We start from the raw sequence: 19,252 nt of genomic DNA on the forward strand, positions 1-19,252 counted from the left end.
CATGCCCAGCTGAGGTGAATTCCATTATTATCACTATATTAGCCTTGACTGAGTGCATTGGAAAAACTTGGTTGATCCAGAAACTCATTAAAGGGCGTTCATTACCAACATTTGTGCCACTGTTTTACACATAATTAACAAAAGACTCAAACCACTGGAATCTTCATTGTTGATCATTTGTATGTATGATTTTAGTTACTTTATGTTCTTTGTTGTGTATGTCTGTTTTCCATGTCTGGCCTTTGTCCCTGGATTACATTATTTTGATTACTGCTACAACTTTGGTTTTCTTGATTACTCTATGATTATCGCTATAAACTTGGTTCCCTTGATTACTCTATAATTACCGCTATAAACTTGGTTCCCTTGATTACTCTGTGATTACCGCTATAAACTTGGTTCCCTTGATTACTCTATAATTACCGCTATAAACTTGGTTCCCTTGATTACTCTATAATTACCGCTATAAACTTGGTTCCCTTGATTACTCGATAATTACCGCTATAAACTTGGTTCCCTTGATTACTCTATAATTACCGCTATAAACTTGGTTCCCTTGATTACTCTGTGATTACCACTATAAACTTGGTTCCCTTGATTACTCTATAATTACCGCTATAAACTTGGTTCCCTTGATTACTCTGTCACTTGATAAAGTATTTGATTTAAGACCAGCAAGGGTTGTTGTTTTATATGATATGCTAAGATAGCAGTCAAACCATCTATGTATCTTTTCACTTTTAATTCTGAACATTTTTTTGTTCAAATATTATTATTCAGTTATCATTGTTGAGTAAATATGGAATCTCGGAGGAATAAACGTCACGGACGGGTCCTGTTCTTTTGCATTGGTTATTGAAGTTCCGTGCTTATTTTTTACAGATTGTATTATGATAGCGGCATGCAACAAGACATAATGCAATTACATGTCATAACGGAATGACATTTCAATTTACACCTTTCTAATATTTGTATAGCCGGCTTAAGCCAGGGTGGACTTTAGATTTGCACTCCGTTCTTCCTTCTGTCAGTCCAGAAAAAATGGAGTTTTCCGCACTTTTATTCTAAACGCTTGCAAATATTGAGCTGATTTTGGTATGCCCTTAAGAGTTTTTGATGAAGTTTATATGTTTCGTTCCACTACGCCGATTTTTATCAGAGTTATGGCCCTTGAACTATTATCGACATTTAAGTTTCCGCACTTTTTTCTAAACGCTTCCATATATTGAACTGATTTTTGGTATGGGAGTCTACCTAGATAAGGTGCAGATCAAGTTTAGGTTTCGTTCCGCTTCGCTGATTTTTGTCCCAGATATGGCCTTGGTATTTACCGAAATTTAAGTTTTCCAGATTTTTTAGCTGTTTTCAGCCAATATCTTGAAATCTTCAATAGATAGAAAGAAACTTCCAACTGATGAAATGATCCTTATGATAAGTCTGACCAAAGCCGCCTTTAAGTCAAAATTTTTGGATAACTCTTTGTCAGTTATTGCCCTGAGAGGCAAAAAATTAACAAAGTGAGGGATAAAGGCTCCAGGGAGCTTTTTGTTGAGAAAAGTAAGCATGACCGTCTAACAAATTTTTAAACTTGAAGAAAATCGGAGCTGAAACTCCTTTTCATTTGCTTCCACACTGCACTGTCATACATGTAGTTTATTCATGTACACAAGACATAAGTTCAACGCCACCAGACTCGAAATACAGTGAAACCTGCCTAAACCAAACTTTGAATAAAACGAAAACCTGTCAAAACCAGCTGCAGACATTTTTGAATCCATTTTATATCGGCTAAGATGTGTTTTAAACCCAGGTAATTTGAACACCTGTATAAACCGAACACCTTCTACAATCCAAAAGGGGTTCAGTTAATACCGGTTTAACTGTAAACTAGCATTTTACATTTTCAGATTGGCACATCATAATTTGCTGTACATGTACATGTTCCTATACGGATCAAATTTGCAATGAATAACATATATGGCAAAGGTAGTGCGTTATGTAATGTACATGTATAATTTAATGCGCAAACGTAATGACCCTACTCGCTGCATAGTTATCTCCAAACCTTGAACCCTACCGAAAAATATTTCTTTTTAAATGTATACAATACATGTAGTTTGTTATAGGAGTTTACGATGTGGTTGAGAAAATACGACTACCGTGCAATAAATCTCGCATCAGCTGGTATCGTAATGCGCCAAATTAGCTAACGAGTCCTATATCACCCTTTGGAATAAATCTCGCTCTTTTATAGCCATGCTTATTTTGTAAATGAAGTTTTTCGTCCGATTGAAAAAATCAAAGACTTTAACAGTAAGTTATATTTAAATAGTTCGTATAAACTGGTATATCAAAGTTCATTGTTTCAAATGAAATTTCTATTGTTGTAAACCTACATGCCCAATACACATGACTGATTTATTAAAGATCTGGTTTTCTTCGGTTTTATTTGAGAATTTTGCTTTTTAAGTTTAATGTTTTTTAATATACGAGATGGATATCCGAAAAGTTGAACAGCATTTTATTGTTGTTAGGTAAGTGAGTTTTCAACTTTGGTGATTTTAAAGCTGTTCTCTAAAATAACAATATGCCATTCTATTCGTCATTTTTTTCTTGGGAACTTTGGAATATAGTTGAAATTTTATAGACCTCTCGTTTATTCTTATGATTAAGAGTGTGAAAAAGAACGTCAGTTTCTACACGTAATAAATCTGACACAGCACCTCAAATTTTAAATATATGATACAAGATTAAAACTAAAAATGGGTGGTTAGCATTTGAATATTTATAGACATCTGTACGATGATATACATGTACCGATTTGTTCACTGTGTCATAAAACCCGTCTACCCCAGTCATGCCATTTTATGAGAAACTCGGAAGGTGTTTCTAGAAATGCAGAGGTGCAGCTGGTCCATACTCTTAGTTACATGTATTAGTGGATTCCGAGTTACTCATTTACTTTCTATGTGCTTGTTATTTTAGTTATTTCATGTTCTTTGGTATGTGTTGGTCTATATTCTTTGTTAGGTTGTTGTCCCTTTGTTGTGTTTTTTTTTTGTATTAAAGTTATAATACTGATTCCCTGTCAAAGCCGAATAGGTTAGGCAAGTCAAGGAGCATGGTTTCGTTGTAAATTAAAAACCAGGAACTGGCACTAAATGAATACCTACCTGCAAGATACAGCGATATATGACCGTATTCCCTAACTTTAAGTTTTCGTTAATTTCTGTCCTATATTTTGTCAAAATGAAAAAAAAAACCAAGATACTATTAATGATAGTAAAACAGTACAACAATAATTATTTAGCATGGCTAAAATAATGAACGGATTGACTCGAAATGCATGTACAGGGTTGCCAATAACGTGTCAAGATCGCTTAGCACAGTTGTATCTTTTACATTGTAAAGACTTTAGCCATAAGTTACATCTACAGACAATAATTCTTACATTTTGCATATACTGTGAATACACAATTTGAACACAAACAAAACGAAACCAAACGAGGTTTGATTGATGAATTTGTTTGGTTTAGAAGGGTGTTCATTTTACACATGCTTTAGATATGAAAGAATTAGACAGGTTTCTGTTCTATTATGGGTTCGGAGGAGATCTGGTTTACCATAAATGATTTCCGAATGAAAAAGAGGAATCGGATTTGCTCATATTAATCGTTCTTGTGGAATTAATCACGCTTTCCTTATACACATTAAAAAACTTGTAATACGCCAACAGTTACTTTGTAAACATGGTACTACATTGTATGTTTCATTTTACAAGTGTTTTTATTAATAAGAGGTGCTCAATTACCGAAACCTGATATTTTTAATGTCATGCTCATGAAGCGTATCACAATTCGGTTCACTTAAATATAGAAGAAGACATTTGCTATTAAAGTTTAGTTCATATAAGAATTATTCTATATTAAGTTAAACCATTTGTCATTAGGCACTGTCATTGGGCACGAGCTGTACACATACTGTACGTGTATATGCTCTTGTAAAAATAAGTTTCATCCATTTCCTGCGAATCTACTTCGCTCCACAACTGCGAAAATAGACACTGAAATGCAGGTTTCTTGAACTTCTTATGAATTTGAATTGTCATAAAATAATCTCCGTTAAGGTACAATTCTGTAGATACTTAAGTTTCGTTTCCAACAGACGTTATATAGAACATAATGTATTTTTAAAAACATGTATCATATTTTTATTGTAGCTTTATACAACTGACTACACATATACGCCTTTAATTATCATGAAAGCTTTTTACATTTTCTAAATGGATGATTATGATGACGACGACAAGTCACCGACACCAAATAACGGCGGAATAAAGTTTTACGACAGCAGGAATAGCAGCAGAGCCTCGAGTACTAATCTTTTTAGTAAAACAGCACGTGAGCGCAGCGACGCTTCAACTTCTTCACGTGCAACTATAAAGACTGGTTTCCAGAAGAACGTTCCACCTCGAGGAACAAACCCAAGGCAAGAAACTACATCTAAAAACACCGTCGCTAGGCGTTCAGTGAGTCTGCGAGCCGGAAGCTTCGCGGATAAAAAAACACCAACGCCAAGAACTAACGGAAGTCAAAGTCGTAATCAGATTGCCAAAACAACTGACGACATACGGAGCCGTCAAGGTAAAAAAGACCAGTCGAAGCTTGTGCTAGACTTAGACGCTATTAAAACGCTGGTCTGTGAACCCTGCCAACAGCAGGACATAGACGCAAGAGCGGAAGAATATTGTCGTACCTGCGAAGAGGCGTTATGTGACGCATGCTCCGCAACCCATAGAAATTCAAAAATCACACGTGATCACGAGGTCATTCTGCTCCACGAAATGTCGAAGTCTACAGGAAGAAAATCAAAAGCAGAACAATATCCTTCAAAACCAGGAAAACCCGAGAAAATATCGATAGAATCAACCACGTGTACAATATGCTGGGACCCATCAACCGGACCGGAGGTGGACTATTACGAAATTCGCTACAAGGAAAAGACGTCAAGAACATGGTCAAAAACAAGAACTGAAGGACCCGAATGTATTTTTACGGTCCAAAATCTTAAAGGAAGGACTGCTTACAATTTCCAGGTCCGCGCTATATCAGGATCTATTGAGGGTCCATTCGGTTACATTAGTGAACCATTCGAGACCAAAGTCTCTCTAGCTTTCCGATTGATGCAGTCTTCTAGGAAGATTGATGATGAAAACCCTGCTAGATACAAGTTAGCGTTGGATGAAAAATTGTCAGCGAGAAACGAGAAGGCGAAGACGAGAAAATGTGTGCTAGGTCAGTGTATAAGTAAAAAAACATCTAATTACACGTACAGTGTACTATAATGCCTATGGTATATTCTCATGAAATACCTGTACAATAACGTACTCTAGCACACTCTCCATTTGTTCCCTAACTAAAGACTACAGAGTGCCTTATCTCGGTGTTTAAACATTTTCCCAGTGTTGTCCCGCAGTCCCTGCCCTAACGCACATCTCATCTGTCTTGCTTATTCCCAAGTGTTGAAGCTTCCAGTTCTGGTGATTTTGTCCAACGTTTTACTTGAAAATTTTAAATTCCCGCATTTTTTGGGGGGAAAGGAGGCAAACAATGATCAATAATAAACTGTAATTTCCAGTTTTTCTGGTACTGCCTTTCAAAAATCTCTGGACCCCTACCAGTGTACATCAATGGTGATATGGAATTTTCCTCAAAACAAAGCATGCATGCAAGATTTGTTTGTTGGGGTACCATGACTAATTTTATATCATAGGAAATTACACGTGCTTTTGTACTTGCATGTACTGACTAACTTCTTCAACGGAGTAAAACAGTGACACAACTACCGTATGCTCCAACCACCCTGCCTTTGTATTCACAACAAGTCGACTTTCTTTTGATATTCTGTATCCGACATGATATGATGTACAGTGTATTATGTTTGCGTCAAGTCTTACGGATTTAGTTCACTTTAAATTTTCTATGACAATTTATATTGTTCTATACAGTCTAGACTACTAGGCTACATAAATCCAACATTGTCCAATGTCAACCAATAAAATCTTTTGAATAAACCCAGGCCTAATCTATTTGTATCGAAGAAGTTAGATATTTTTCTCGGTACTGCCAATCTCTGTAGTACCGATACAAATATACATGTACTACGTGTCTTCATTCAATAAAAAAATCAAAACAAAACATAAAAACAAAAAACAAAAAACAAATAAAAACATACAGAATGCTGGCCTTTTGTTGTCATTTTCAAATCCTAAATGTTTTGACGTCATCTTATTTTATCACGAATACTAGCACTTGGTGTGTTTGTGCTTCATTCTTGACAAAAGAACGCACTTGTATGTTGCCCACATATTGTCTTTCCCCGTGTGAATCTCTTTCGTCTTGACAAACGTCTTTCTCTAAAACAATGTCTTTCCCTTTGAATGTTGTTCCAGCCTATATTTCTCATAATTTAAATTTATGTTATAATTAAAAAAAATGTTCAAGATTGCAAATTCCGGTATACTGTACACGTGTTTCTATGAAAACATGTACTCACTCATCAGTAGCATTAGAACTAAATAATAAGGAAGTTTAAAATCCAAAAATAAACTTTATACAAGAAGTATAATATACTCAAAACCAAATGTATTGCAATAGGAACCCAAATGCAGCACCGATATTTTCTACTACATAGCTGTATAGTATTAAAAGAGTAATATTGATGTATATGTACATTGTAGCTACTGTGTTTAACACAGTACATGTACACGGAATAAATTCTCAGTATTTTAGGGAATTCAAATATTGGGCTTCTGCTTTTCGTTGATATAAATACATGTATAGGAAATACACTTCGGGTCAGACAAGTCTGACTGGACTGGTGAATACCCTCGATGACTTATTGTCCAACAGTAGTGGCATCAACTCCATGGTTTCTAAATACAAAAATAATAACACTCATATAAGTATCGCAAATTTCGGTATAATGCACATCTTTCTAGGAGTGACCTCTCATCAGAATGTAGAATAATTTATCATCTTAAATAACAGGTAACAAGAGACTCGGCGTTAACGTTGGTGAGAAGACAATCATGATGGTGGGAGCGACAGGGGCAGGAAAGACAACTCTTGTTGATGGAATGATCAACTATATTACAGATGTGGCTTTTGAGGATGACTTCCGGTTCACAATGGTTGATTTGACTTCTGAGGAGAAGGGGAAAAATAGCAATCAGGTTTGTTACTGCAAATTATTGTGCAGCAAGATGTTGGGTGACTTACCTATTTATTGAAGTTAAAACAAAACAACGAAACAAATGGCAATTAGTGTAGATTTCACGTATTTTGAACAAAAATGTCTTCTTTGTTCCTTTAAAAATTTATCAATGCGAGAAACTTTTTTAACAAATGCACAATAGGAATCAAATGTGTGGTTTGTTTTGCGATATCCATTAGTTTAAAAAAAATAATGCGTCGTAATTTCTGTTTCAATTTGATATGCAACCAAAATTCCAAAAAAGAGAGACGAAACAATATTTATAGCAAACTAAAACACATATAAACTGAAAATGATACAATGGGAAAATAAACTGCACTAAAACCTTGGACATAGCGCACTGAATCAGACTACGTTTGCGCTGGAATCGCCACATAAAATGCACATGTAGTTGAGCAACATTTAAATATTTACCTTTCAAATGTATTTCTAGGCTCTTTCTCAAACTGAATGGGTCACTTGTTATCAGATATGTCACCAGGAGGGGTGTAAAGTTCCCTACAGCCTAAACATAATCGACACTCCCGGGTTCGGCGACACTAGCGGCATCAAAAGAGACGAATTTATTGTTGAGCAAATACGCAGTTTCTTCACAACTCCAGGGGAGTGCGGAATAACCACCTTGGATGCCGTATGTTTTGTCGTACAGTCTCCTTTGGCTCGTTTATCTCCTGCTCAAAAGTATATTTTCCATTCACTATTATCAATATTTGGTAAAGACGTTGCAAACAATATTTTCGTTCTGATTACCTTCGCGGACGGTAATGTCCCTCCTGTTCTTGCTTCCCTAAAAGAAGCTGAAGTGCCTTTCAAAGACCATTTCCAGTTTAATAACTCTGCACTCTTTGTCAGTCAAAGCAAAAATAAAACGGCTCAAATGTTTTGGGAAATGGGTCAGGAAAACTTTGAAATATTTTTTCGGAACCTTCAAACGGTTCAGACTAAGAGTTTACAACTGACTGCTGAAGTTCTCACAGAAAGACAACAAATTGAATTAACCATCAAAGCCCTTCAAGATGAAATTAAACTTGGTCTTCACACATTGCATAGGGTCGAATTAGAACGGAAAATTATCAAGGACCACGAGAAAGATATTAAGGCCAACAAAAACTTTATTTTCACCGTTCCTCAAGAGTACTTCGTAAAAGTCATGCTACCACCCGGACAACACACAACCACATGCTTGAGATGTAACCGGACGTGCCACGATGACTGTACATATACCGAAAACGACGAAAAACACAAATGTTTTGTTTTCAATAAACGTGGATTTTGTACTGTATGCATCGAGCATTGTTATTGGCGGGAACATGTCAACTGCAACTACATATATCAAATGCGTGTGCGTCATGTGACCGGCGAGTTAAAAGAGCTGCGTCAGAAATACCAGATTGCGTCAAGCGAAAAGGAAAAACACGAGAAACTGGCCGTTGCCGTTTCGAAAGAGTTAAATAAACAAGCAAACGAAGTTTGGAATAAAATGAAGACAGTGAGAACTAGCCTTCAACGTCTCGGTGAGATAGCTCTTCGCCCAAACCCTCTTACCGATGTGGAGTATGTTAAGCTACTTATAGAAAATGAAAAGAGAGAGGCAAAGCAAGGCTGGCAAACACGAGTACAGATGCTTGAAGAATTGAAAGAGAGAGCTCGAATAATAACTGAAATGCCGGAGAAAAAGAGTGAGTTATGGAAAACTGTTCGACCGAAGGATTAGTTAACACTATTTCCTCCAAGTATATTATTATAATGTTAACATTCTTCTAAACATGAGTTATTTTGATTTACCTTCTACATTTTTTCTTTTGAATGTTTGTAGCAATATTTTTATGAAAAAAATAAAACCTTAATATTTGTTTTTGTATACATTTACATCACAACCATTTTAACGATTTTTGTTTCACTTGCTTCTCCGTTCGCGCCTTCATTTTTTTAACTGGTTATTAATTTGTGGACTATTCGCATATAATGTGCATAAATATATAGGTATACACCACATAATGCTGCAGATCTTCATGGTGTTTACCGCTATAGCGTCATAGTTCTAGCTTCATACGAGATAAACATGTAACCCTTAGATATCATATACGTGTGTTCTACGTGTGTTTCTTGCTTGTATGAGAACGGGAAGTTTATATGAAATGATCGGTTAGCATAGAACATTACCCGGTTTCCGATTCAGGCACATGGGCTCGTTACAAGACTGTAGTTTAGCACGTCCGGGATATCTATGAATATTCATTGCCAGTTGTTTAATCTGTTTCCTAATTTGGTACCTTTATCAGTGTTATACGTGACCCAAAGATCGCTACAACGTTTCTTTTTTTAAAAGTATCATACACATGTCTAAGTGTGTTTTCACTTGTATGAGAACGTAAAGTTTACATTAAAAGATGAAGTGATCGGTTAGCATTGAATTGACATAGTATTGACCTAGTATCCGATTTAAACACAGGGGCTCGTTACAATTGACTATATATAGGTCATATATGTATATATTAACAGGACCCCGATATCTATATATAGCCATGGCCAGTTGTTTTAATCTGGTTCCGGGAAATTGAAAACATTTCGGGTAATCACTGTTACGAAAGAGTACGCAATCATATTAAGGGAAACCAGATTTTAGCGGAAGTCACTCGATTTTAGAGCATATCGCATTCGTACCATATCGGATGTTGAAAATAAGCCAAAAACTGTGACAGAGAATATTTGACGATTAGCGACTTTAAAGACTCCAGTCTTTGATTTATTATATGGTATTTTGACGATAGGTTACAATCGACAGAGTCCCCAAAAATGGAGAGATGTCTAACTTATTTGCTGAGTTCACTATTATTTGGTTTTAACATAGCAAATTTAAATTAAACAAGTTTGATATGCTCATATTTTATTACTATTGCACAGGTTGGGACGTTTTTTAAAGATAAGGACAGGAAGTGTCCTTCAATTTCAAAGTTATATACAATATCAATATTGCTAATGAAGTTATAAACTTCAGGTTAAAGCTGGATGAAAATATCATATAAATGATTTAAAAGCAGAAATGTCTTGATATGTACGAACATTCACTACAGCAAACATCTATTCCATCATTTTCGTCGTCAGGCAAAATAGCAAACTTTTATTCAATAATATGACCACAATGATTGCACTTCCGGGGAGCTCTGGTTTCCGAAGCATACTGATTACCATTGGATTCTTCTAGATCATTTATTCTTGTAATATGTACCTCTACTGTCGCCTGATCGTCGTCGTCGGACTGGTTTAGCTCCAATTCATTTTCCTTTATGTCAGCAATATCATGAAATCCGTTTGAGGTTGATTGATCAGTAAGGGAAGATAACTCTAAAATTTCTTCAATTTTTGAATCTAGCGATCCATATTTTACATGTTTACTTAATGGTCTGTTAATTTTTATCGTGTCTAGACTTTGCTGTTTTGTGCTATCCTTAAGTTTCAGCCTCCTTCTCGGGGATAATCTTATTGGTCTCCCGTTGAAATCAGAGTTCGTTATTTGTTTGGCAAATTCAACAATGACGTCATTGTTGTCAAAAAGTGCAGCAAAACTTCCATTAATAAGTTTTGGTGACATAGGAACATTGCTTAGCAACAGGCTTATGCCGTAATCTTTACGTTTCAGGGGAGTGACACGTGGCACTCTGAGAACTGGAAGCTCGTCTTTTTCAAAAACGTCGTCGTCAGGTGAGACCAATTCCTCATCGGCTGATTCATCATCTTGAAGAACTTTCGTAGTCGTCTCTGAAATTATTTTCCAGTCGCGTTCTATATCACTTTCTGTTGTGTACTGTGACGTCACCGTAAACCGTATGACGTATTTTCCTTTTAAGGAAGCAGGAACCATGTGTAACTTTCCGGAACGATTTAATCGTTTTAGTAGAGTTTCCGTCAAATCATTATCACCCTAAAACAAACATATATTCATACAATTAATGAGCAAGAATTAATCATTTAATAAATTATTTCAACTATATTGCAGAATTTGATGGTTTATTTTGTTTTTGTTTGTACAATTAAGAAGAATATCCTTTTATCTGGTAAATAGATAGAGCCGTGAGATTTGTGTTTAGGATGAATATTAACATCTCCGTCATAACGTGTTAACTCATTTCATTTAAAGAATTCTTTCCATGTAAACATACAAAACTTCCATTAAATAGCTTAATTATTAATAATCCAAAAAAAATCTTATCAAATTAAGTTTCATGATTAACAAACACTTATGCTTTAATACGAAATCGTAGCAAAAACAAAAAGAGATTAGTACATGTGCTAAACTAGATGTTACATGTATTTTTCAAAAGATAAGATGTCTCTGATTCTGGATTCCACACAAGCATATGTTACTGTACCCTACCCAAATATGCATCGACCAGTCACTCTAAAAAAGAATAGAAAAAAAAGAAGAAAAATACCTTTAAACGGAATACAATCATCCCCAATACCCTCTTAGCTGGCATTTCAAAACGAATGTCCTTCCGTACCATTAGCTCGAACTTGGTAGCCAACAAAACACCCTGCAATTGATAATAATATGTTCAATTACATGTATTACAATATCATAGTTATTACAGTGCCATTGGGTTTCTTAGTTAAACATACATGTATAGTCAAACCTGTCATGGGTACCTTGGCCCAGTTTTTCAAAACTTCAACCACTGGATAAATTGTGTGCAGCGAGTTAATCATTCGAACAAGCGGACCCTGTATTCAGCAATAACAATTCTTAGTAAACTGATTACTGTATCCCTATATATCATCCTGTGTTAATTACCCTGCATATAAAGAACACCAGTCTTATGTGACATTTTTTTAATCTCATTTGGTAGGTTACTTCAGACAGCTTTGACTGTACTATAGAATGTTAACATTCGATTATTTTTAATACGTGTATCCTATGTTATTTTCACGGCCTAATTTACGTGTTGGAATAGACTAACTGGACTTTAATATTCCTTACTTTCTATGTCCGGTCGTCCTACATGTATCTACTTCTGAGACGTCAAGATATTTGCGATATCACGCCATGGACGATGTGTGAAATGAACTAGTGATATGAAAAATTGCCATTGCGATTGTTTGTTGAGTTGTTATGTATCATTTTTTACAGGTCAAAAGTGACATCGTGAGTTTCTAACTTTTCTTCCGACACCATTGGTGGCGACATAAACAGTCGCGTATGATCGCTATAATTTCTGCCTTGACAGATGTCGAATGTCAAATCGGCCAAAAGTTCCAAGGAACCATAGAGAAGAGGTTTTATAACCCCTGAAAGTTGAAGATCACAAAGTATCGACTCAAGTTATTTAGTTTCAACATTATAACAGCGAGTTTGTAATGGTGTTGAAAATAAATGACTTGAGTTGATATTTTGCGACATTCAATTTTGGCTCATTGTGACGCAATACATTTCCTTCACGATATGATTTTTTAGGTTCATACTATTTCACCTAATACATGTAACACAATTTATATATACATCTATTTATGTAATGAATTAATATCCAGATAGGTTGATCAGTGAAGGTTTGATTGCATTTCATTTCCATTCATTGTTTTGATGACATGTTCCTTATTTTTGTAGCATCGTATAATTTAATCCCAAAATTAGTTAAGCATACATACATCCATGCGAACTTATTTTGACACTATGCCTATCGTCTTTTTATAAATGGACTATGAAGCCTAGCTGCCTATTGATGAATTAGGATCACACGTTTTTGGAATTTTTCAAGCTTCGTTGTCCATTATACTCGATCGTTCATTCCGTAATCAATACATACAAGTAGCGTAGAAGTATATAAACTTGGTGATTATATTAAACATTTGACCTTTGACCTGGTAAGAGTAGAAAAGAACTTCCAGACTGTTAAAGGAAAGAATATTCTTTCACATTATACATTCAGATGAAGTATTGGACAGTTACCAACAATGGTTGTTCATGTCTCATAAACAATATTTGACCTATGAGCATAGGATATGGAGAAAATGATAGCTGGCTCCCATGCAGAGAAGATTATCAAACGTTTCACGAGTGAAAGAAAATCTGCACTTAAGAGACTCTCGACATTGTGAAGTATACAGAATAACGGACAGCATGACTTGATAGCAGGATTATCTATAATCAATTCATTCATGGCCCATACAAATCTTTCAAGGAATTTTTAGACTTGTGTCTCATTAGTTTTATGAAGAATGTTGACTAAAGTAACAGCCGTAATCAATATAGACGAATATAGAATAAACAAAGAAAGAAAGTAATACATGAATGTTAAAAACCTTCAAACTTCACATTGATTTCTAATTAAAAAATGCAGTTACTGGCCACATAACCGGTCATAAAGTACAAAACTTTATCATTCAAGAACAGGTTGGTTAAAGAGAGGTGAGTTGATGTTTTTTTTTCTCCAAAATACAGATAGTTTTGCTGAAAGAACTGTAGTCACACCTTCAAATAAGAGGAGCGAAAATTCATCACTTGTTGGGCTGGTTATTTTTTGTCTGTACCTTTATGGAATGTCCTAAATCTTTGAAGATAAATTATAAAAACTTCATCTTCTGCAAATGTATCATGCTATAATTTTATTCATTTACATGTTGTACTACCATTACAAATAACTTAAGGAGCTTGTAAAAATCTCTGTAAAGTTTGTTCTTGAGATAAACATACCAAGGAATTCTTATACGTTTCCCAATTGATTAATTTCAGCGTAATGAGACTTGAAATAGTTTAAAAACCCGGAAAAAATAATGCCAAATAGCTTTGTATTTTGATAACGTCCTTTTATCTTTTAAACGACACTTTTGAAGACACAGGAAAATACCTTTGTTTCAGAAATTGATGTTAAGATTAGATTTCATTCTTCTAACCGATTTCATTGTGAATCCTCTTTGAAAAAAAACTATTTTTTTCATCTTTGAAAAGCCATTGGTTTTACATGACTATAATACATTTACATAATGACTATCACTGTGATATTATTACATATCGACACAAAATACCGAGGCGTCAGCAGTGGGGTAATTCCAATACGCAAAAAAAAACAATACAAAGACCTGGACGTGAAAGAGTAATCAAGGGAACCAAGGTTCTATCAGTAATCAAAAGAATGTGATCTAGGGACAAAGATCAGGCAAGTAAAACAGACATACACAACAAACAACATAAAGTAATTAAAATCATACATACAAAGTAACAAAAGCAAATGAGCAAGTCGGACTTCACTAAAAACTGGGAGCATGGATCAGGTGCGTCGTTGGGGTAATATGAAATACGGACGACTTGCATGCACAATGAAGCGATCCGAATTAAATACATTACACATACAATTGAAGATGGGAGAAACATGACGTCATAAAAAGACTAAAGCGCTAACAATATGAACTTCCACAAAAAACTAGGAGTGACATCAGGTGCTTTGGAAGTGGAGGGGTAAGCATGTACTGCTCCACCAGTGATACCCGACATATTGAAATAATGTGCTAAGCATACGATATAATTGAGAAGTTACCACCATTTCAAGCTGCTTCTTTCTTTAACAATTGACTACGCCAGTTCATGTATAATTTAAGTAGCAGTCTTTGTAAGAATCATGCAAAATCTGAAAAATGTGATACACCCCAAAAAAGGCTACATATTTTTATTTTTGTAATTAAGTTGTTTTATGGATCTATTCTATGAAATGTGTAATTATTCATTCAAATCTGCCTGCTCTTAGGAGATAATCGACATTGAAAATACAGTAGATTATATTGTATTTGAGCACCATTTACAGAGTTATCTCCCTTAATTTTGAAATCTACGGTGCATTCTATATAATTTATATCTCCCAAGAGCACGGTTTATATGAACAACCACATGTTTATTTTTGTTTACTATGACATTTCAAACAAAATATCAAAAATAAAAATATGTAGGTTTTTTACCCATGAATCACATTTTGCATGATCCATAGCTGGAGTGCTACTTAATATTTCCATCCAATTTGTTATTTTGAGTTTGGTAATTTCATTTCTACACTAATTAAATTACTGAAACAATGTTAGGTCCAATATGATAAAGTTTGGGAACGTCTTTTCTTTAGATATATGTTTTGTTATAATGATGAATACCTTTCTGACATGCTTTTGAAGTCCTTCTACACCAAATGATCTGATCACAAACCAAAGCTTCAGTGACCGGAATCGTCTACTCAGAGGAATCTGCCAGTGCTGAAAGACATGTGTATTACTAAATCACTTTACTATTGGCGGTTTCTAATTTTTTATTTGATTGTTACTTACATATTTAAAACATTTGTTGAATATTTTCCTAGGTTTCTTTATCTAAAAAAAACTATTGCTGACTATCAATACAATTATATTCACTTCATCTTTTCATATATGATACACTCATGTATATCTATGCGTCGACAGATTGATATAGAACATATTTTGTTTGAATTTTTAGGAAGCCATTTAGGGGTTTCGTCGGTCATACAGACATGTAATAGACGTAATATCTCGTTCCATTATTTTATATCTAGAACACACAATTTGTTTTTTTATAACTTTTCTATGTCATGCAAAGTACAATTAAATCCACAAAAAAAACCAAAAACATTCAACAAAGTTGCTTGTTTTACAGATTATTCGTAGTTTTTACTAATAAACATTACATATTAGGGTCTACGGATTGTGCATAAATTCACACAAAGTTCATGATGTTTCGGGCAATTTTCATTGAGCACGGTAAAAAATCGGATTGCCGACACACGCCGGCAAATTTATACTACTATAGTTAAAGTATTTGAGCTGAATTCAATAACTTACCATGTAATCAATAGCTGCTCCTTAAAGAATAAAAATTAAAAGGAACACACTTATTAATAAAACATCTTCCTTTGCATTTTCATGATGAAAAAAAATATACACCAAAATACGTAAACAATTGTAAATGTAATTGTTCATGACTGATACTTTGGTACTTTATATTGAAATCTGTTTAAGTTTTCTTAACTGATTAAACTCCACGTGAAATGTAAAACCACAAACTATAAAATGAACAGTATAAAATACAATATGTTTCCTACAGTACTACAAGACCCATTTATGATTATACCATCATACCATAGCTGTTTCAAACGAGTTCACAAGCTTGCACCTGAACATACAGTTGTTTATTACATTCGCCTTCCGAATACATGTATACGAATTAACACTGGAAACTTGGAACAAATTCAATTTATTTTTTTCTGCATTTTCGTTTTTCAAAAGTATAGATCATTTCATTTCATTGAACAGCTGTATAGCCTTAATTTATGATAACCATTTGTCAATGAGCGTTTTCATCGAAATTCTTAAATGATGATGTAGGAATAATCGTTGTTTATATGAATGATAAACAAGTACCATCTTTAAGAAAGATAGCCGACGCGGTAAAATTTTGTTCTTTCTAATTATAAATTTTCGCATTTCATTCAGGAAATAACACATGGCACACAATTGTGATACGTTTTTTTCGAACGCCACTTTATTATCAGTATTTGGCCAATTGGGAGGCAGAATTGCGATCAGGTGACTTGCATTTCCATGCAAGAGCGTCTTCAAGGTCAAAGGGTAAAAAGCGAAAATATACTGACTGCGTTGGAAAAACTTTACCAGGTTGTAGTTTAGCATTATAACTAAATCAAACAATTAATATTAAAGGCTGTTATTTACAGCGAGCATGGATCTCAATGATGACCAACGTTCCGCAATGTACACACATTAATCTTGGTTTGTTTGCGGTAGTATAATAACGGACACAGAATTGTTTCTCTCTGTCATTTATTTAGATCAATGACAATGTCTGTGTTAACACATGAGAACTAAAATCAAAAATCAAAATGGCGGGTGTCAAACGGCGTTGTTTGATATTCATTTTCGTATAGATTTTTAAAAATAGAGTTAAGGATACAAAGTCTTGATAAACGGAAAAGCAGAATGTCAGCGGACAACACACTCACTGTAATAAATATGATAAGGTTTTTACACAAAATTTAACAATTTTAATTGATCCTCTGATGTCAATTACCAAAGATAATATACCATCAACTCAACAATAACAATAAGTTGTTATAAAGATATAAAGCACAAGAATTTATATCAATAAATTCAAGTTAAAAAAAAGTTTAAAAACTGGAACACAAGAATGTAAAATTTAACATTGATAAAGAGATTATTTACATCGTTTTCTATCAAGTGTATATTTTCAAATACTGTATTTTTTTTTAAAGGAAATTACTTAGAAAATTTTATTTATTCTTATTGTTTGTTTTATATACACAGAAATTTGTAAAAAAAATTCTACACTTATTGATATCAATATGTTCACCCTATGACTTAAAAGAATACCTCAATATTCCGATAGAAAAGCTAAAAATATGACTTTTAATTCTCAGCTTTAAATATTCCACATGTGCAAAGAAATGCTCAGATTTCTATGCCATGTAAAATCTATACTCAAATATTATACACTGTAAGCGATCATATATTGTTTCTTTAGCAACTACTAATAAATTAAATATTGTAAGTGCCAGTTAAAATAATCATGAATGATAGCAATACTTCTAAATTTAGTATATGACAATTGAGAAGTTAATATTACTACTTCCAACTTCAGCATTTATCTATTTTTGGAATTGCCATTCAAGTAATGACGTTATTTTATCTGATTACTATTAACCTTCAACTGCCTACAAAAATTATTTCTTTAATTGTCATTGCATCAAAAATCATTTCCCACAAAACGTGTCTCGACGTTGCCGAGCTTAGAGCTGAAACCTGGATGGCGCTAAATTTTATCTGTCTCTGCTCCTGTGTCATATATCAATGTCTCCTAACGTGATATCACTTTGTCATTTTGTTCAACACAAGTGTTCGTTAAACGATTAATTATCTAAACACATTTCTTAACAATTTATGTTCAATTTACGTGAAGTGATAATTCTTAAATCAGAAAGACAATCCCGCACAGTTGCGTTTATTATTGACCAATCAAATTAATTGTGTTCCCCGAGTACAGATCGTATTTAAATGGCGTCGTATGCAAGAGACTGATAAGAGGATGATATTTCTGATTGGAAATAATTTGTTTCTTTAAACTACTCAATGGGTTTAAGTTGTCAGTTTGTTGATGGGTCTCAGTGTCACACGGAGGAAGGAGAGTCGTATAAATAGTTTATTGACTAGATTGTAATTGATTCACTATAATAGGTTGGCAATCAATTTCGGCCCCAAAGCTAGATCGGATATACATGTTATATTCCCATTTAGCTAAGGACATGAAAAAAAAAACTGCATATACGTTTTTTTATAATGATGCTACTGACCAATGATCATTCAGTATTACGATTTTGTACTTATGAGGTGGCCGAATCACAATACTAAATAAAAATTGGTATGATCTGAACCATAAACCACATAGTACGCGTAGAATAGTAAATACAAGTCATTCAGACTATACTTTTTGCCGCCTGAGTTTAGGAAAGTGCGTCGAAAACACTGTATAATCCTTATTTAAAATGTAATGATTGTACTGAATTACTTTCAGTATTCTAACAAATATTTATTCATTCTAACACGTTGGTTTAATCAAGATTTCAATGGCACAATACGCAATTTACACCAGTTATATAAAGATTTAGGTGATTCAAAAATTCATTATATCACACTGCATATTAGCGTTGGATGAGTTTCCAGTTCTCTATTGTCTAATTAAATTTCATTTGGAACTCCTAAACACAAATTGATATCTGTCGAAGCAAAAGTAAAATTTTGATTCGTTCATCTATAACCATACATATTGTTTCAGTAGGCACATATAATAAAGGTAGTTTTTTTACTAAGAGAAAGAATTCTGAAACCGATAAAACAAAATGCTTGTTTCTGTTCCGATATTCATAACAAACGACATTATGTTAATCGGAAACGTCATATC

The 19,252-nt window shown here is 34.1% G+C and overlaps 2 protein-coding genes across 4 annotated transcripts in view; one reads left to right on the forward strand and one right to left on the reverse strand.

The window, feature by feature from the left end:
* The first annotated feature begins 23 nt into the window (after positions 1 to 23).
* On the forward strand, positions 24 to 9,128 carry LOC148597371 (uncharacterized). Of its 2 annotated transcripts, none has more exons than XM_088563328.1 (4): positions 24 to 179; positions 4,220 to 5,294; positions 7,050 to 7,234; positions 7,709 to 9,128. In XM_088563328.1, exons 2-4 carry the CDS (start codon positions 4,283 to 4,285, stop codon positions 8,987 to 8,989), a joined length of 2,478 nt encoding a protein of 825 aa, XP_088419454.1. In that variant the 5' UTR covers positions 24 to 179; positions 4,220 to 4,282; the 3' UTR covers positions 8,990 to 9,128. The 2 variants fall into 2 exon arrangements, with proteins under 2 accessions (XP_088419454.1, XP_088419453.1); XM_088563327.1 differs by lacking the exon at positions 24 to 179 and adding an exon at positions 2,423 to 2,534.
* Positions 9,129 to 10,159: 1,031 nt separating this feature from the next.
* The window catches only part of LOC148597372 (aromatic-L-amino-acid decarboxylase-like), a 48,877-nt gene continuing 39,784 nt past the window's right edge, over positions 10,160 to 19,252 (reverse strand). For both annotated transcript variants that reach the window (XM_088563962.1, XM_088563961.1), the window contains exons 11-14: positions 16,105 to 16,124; positions 15,406 to 15,504; positions 11,709 to 11,810; positions 10,160 to 11,197 (exon numbers count right to left, since the gene is read on the reverse strand). In XM_088563962.1, coding sequence (XP_088420088.1) covers positions 10,397 to 11,197; positions 11,709 to 11,810; positions 15,406 to 15,504; positions 16,105 to 16,124 — 1,022 coding nt within the window. In that variant the 3' untranslated portion in view covers positions 10,160 to 10,396. The remainder of the gene's footprint in view (positions 11,198 to 11,708; positions 11,811 to 15,405; positions 15,505 to 16,104; positions 16,125 to 19,252) is intronic.

This window comes from Perna viridis, chromosome 15 (genome assembly GCF_037379345.1).
Source record: "Perna viridis isolate PV_CMFRI_1.1 ecotype Kerala chromosome 15, ASM3737934v1, whole genome shotgun sequence".
NCBI lineage: Eukaryota > Metazoa > Mollusca > Bivalvia > Mytilida > Mytilidae > Perna > Perna viridis.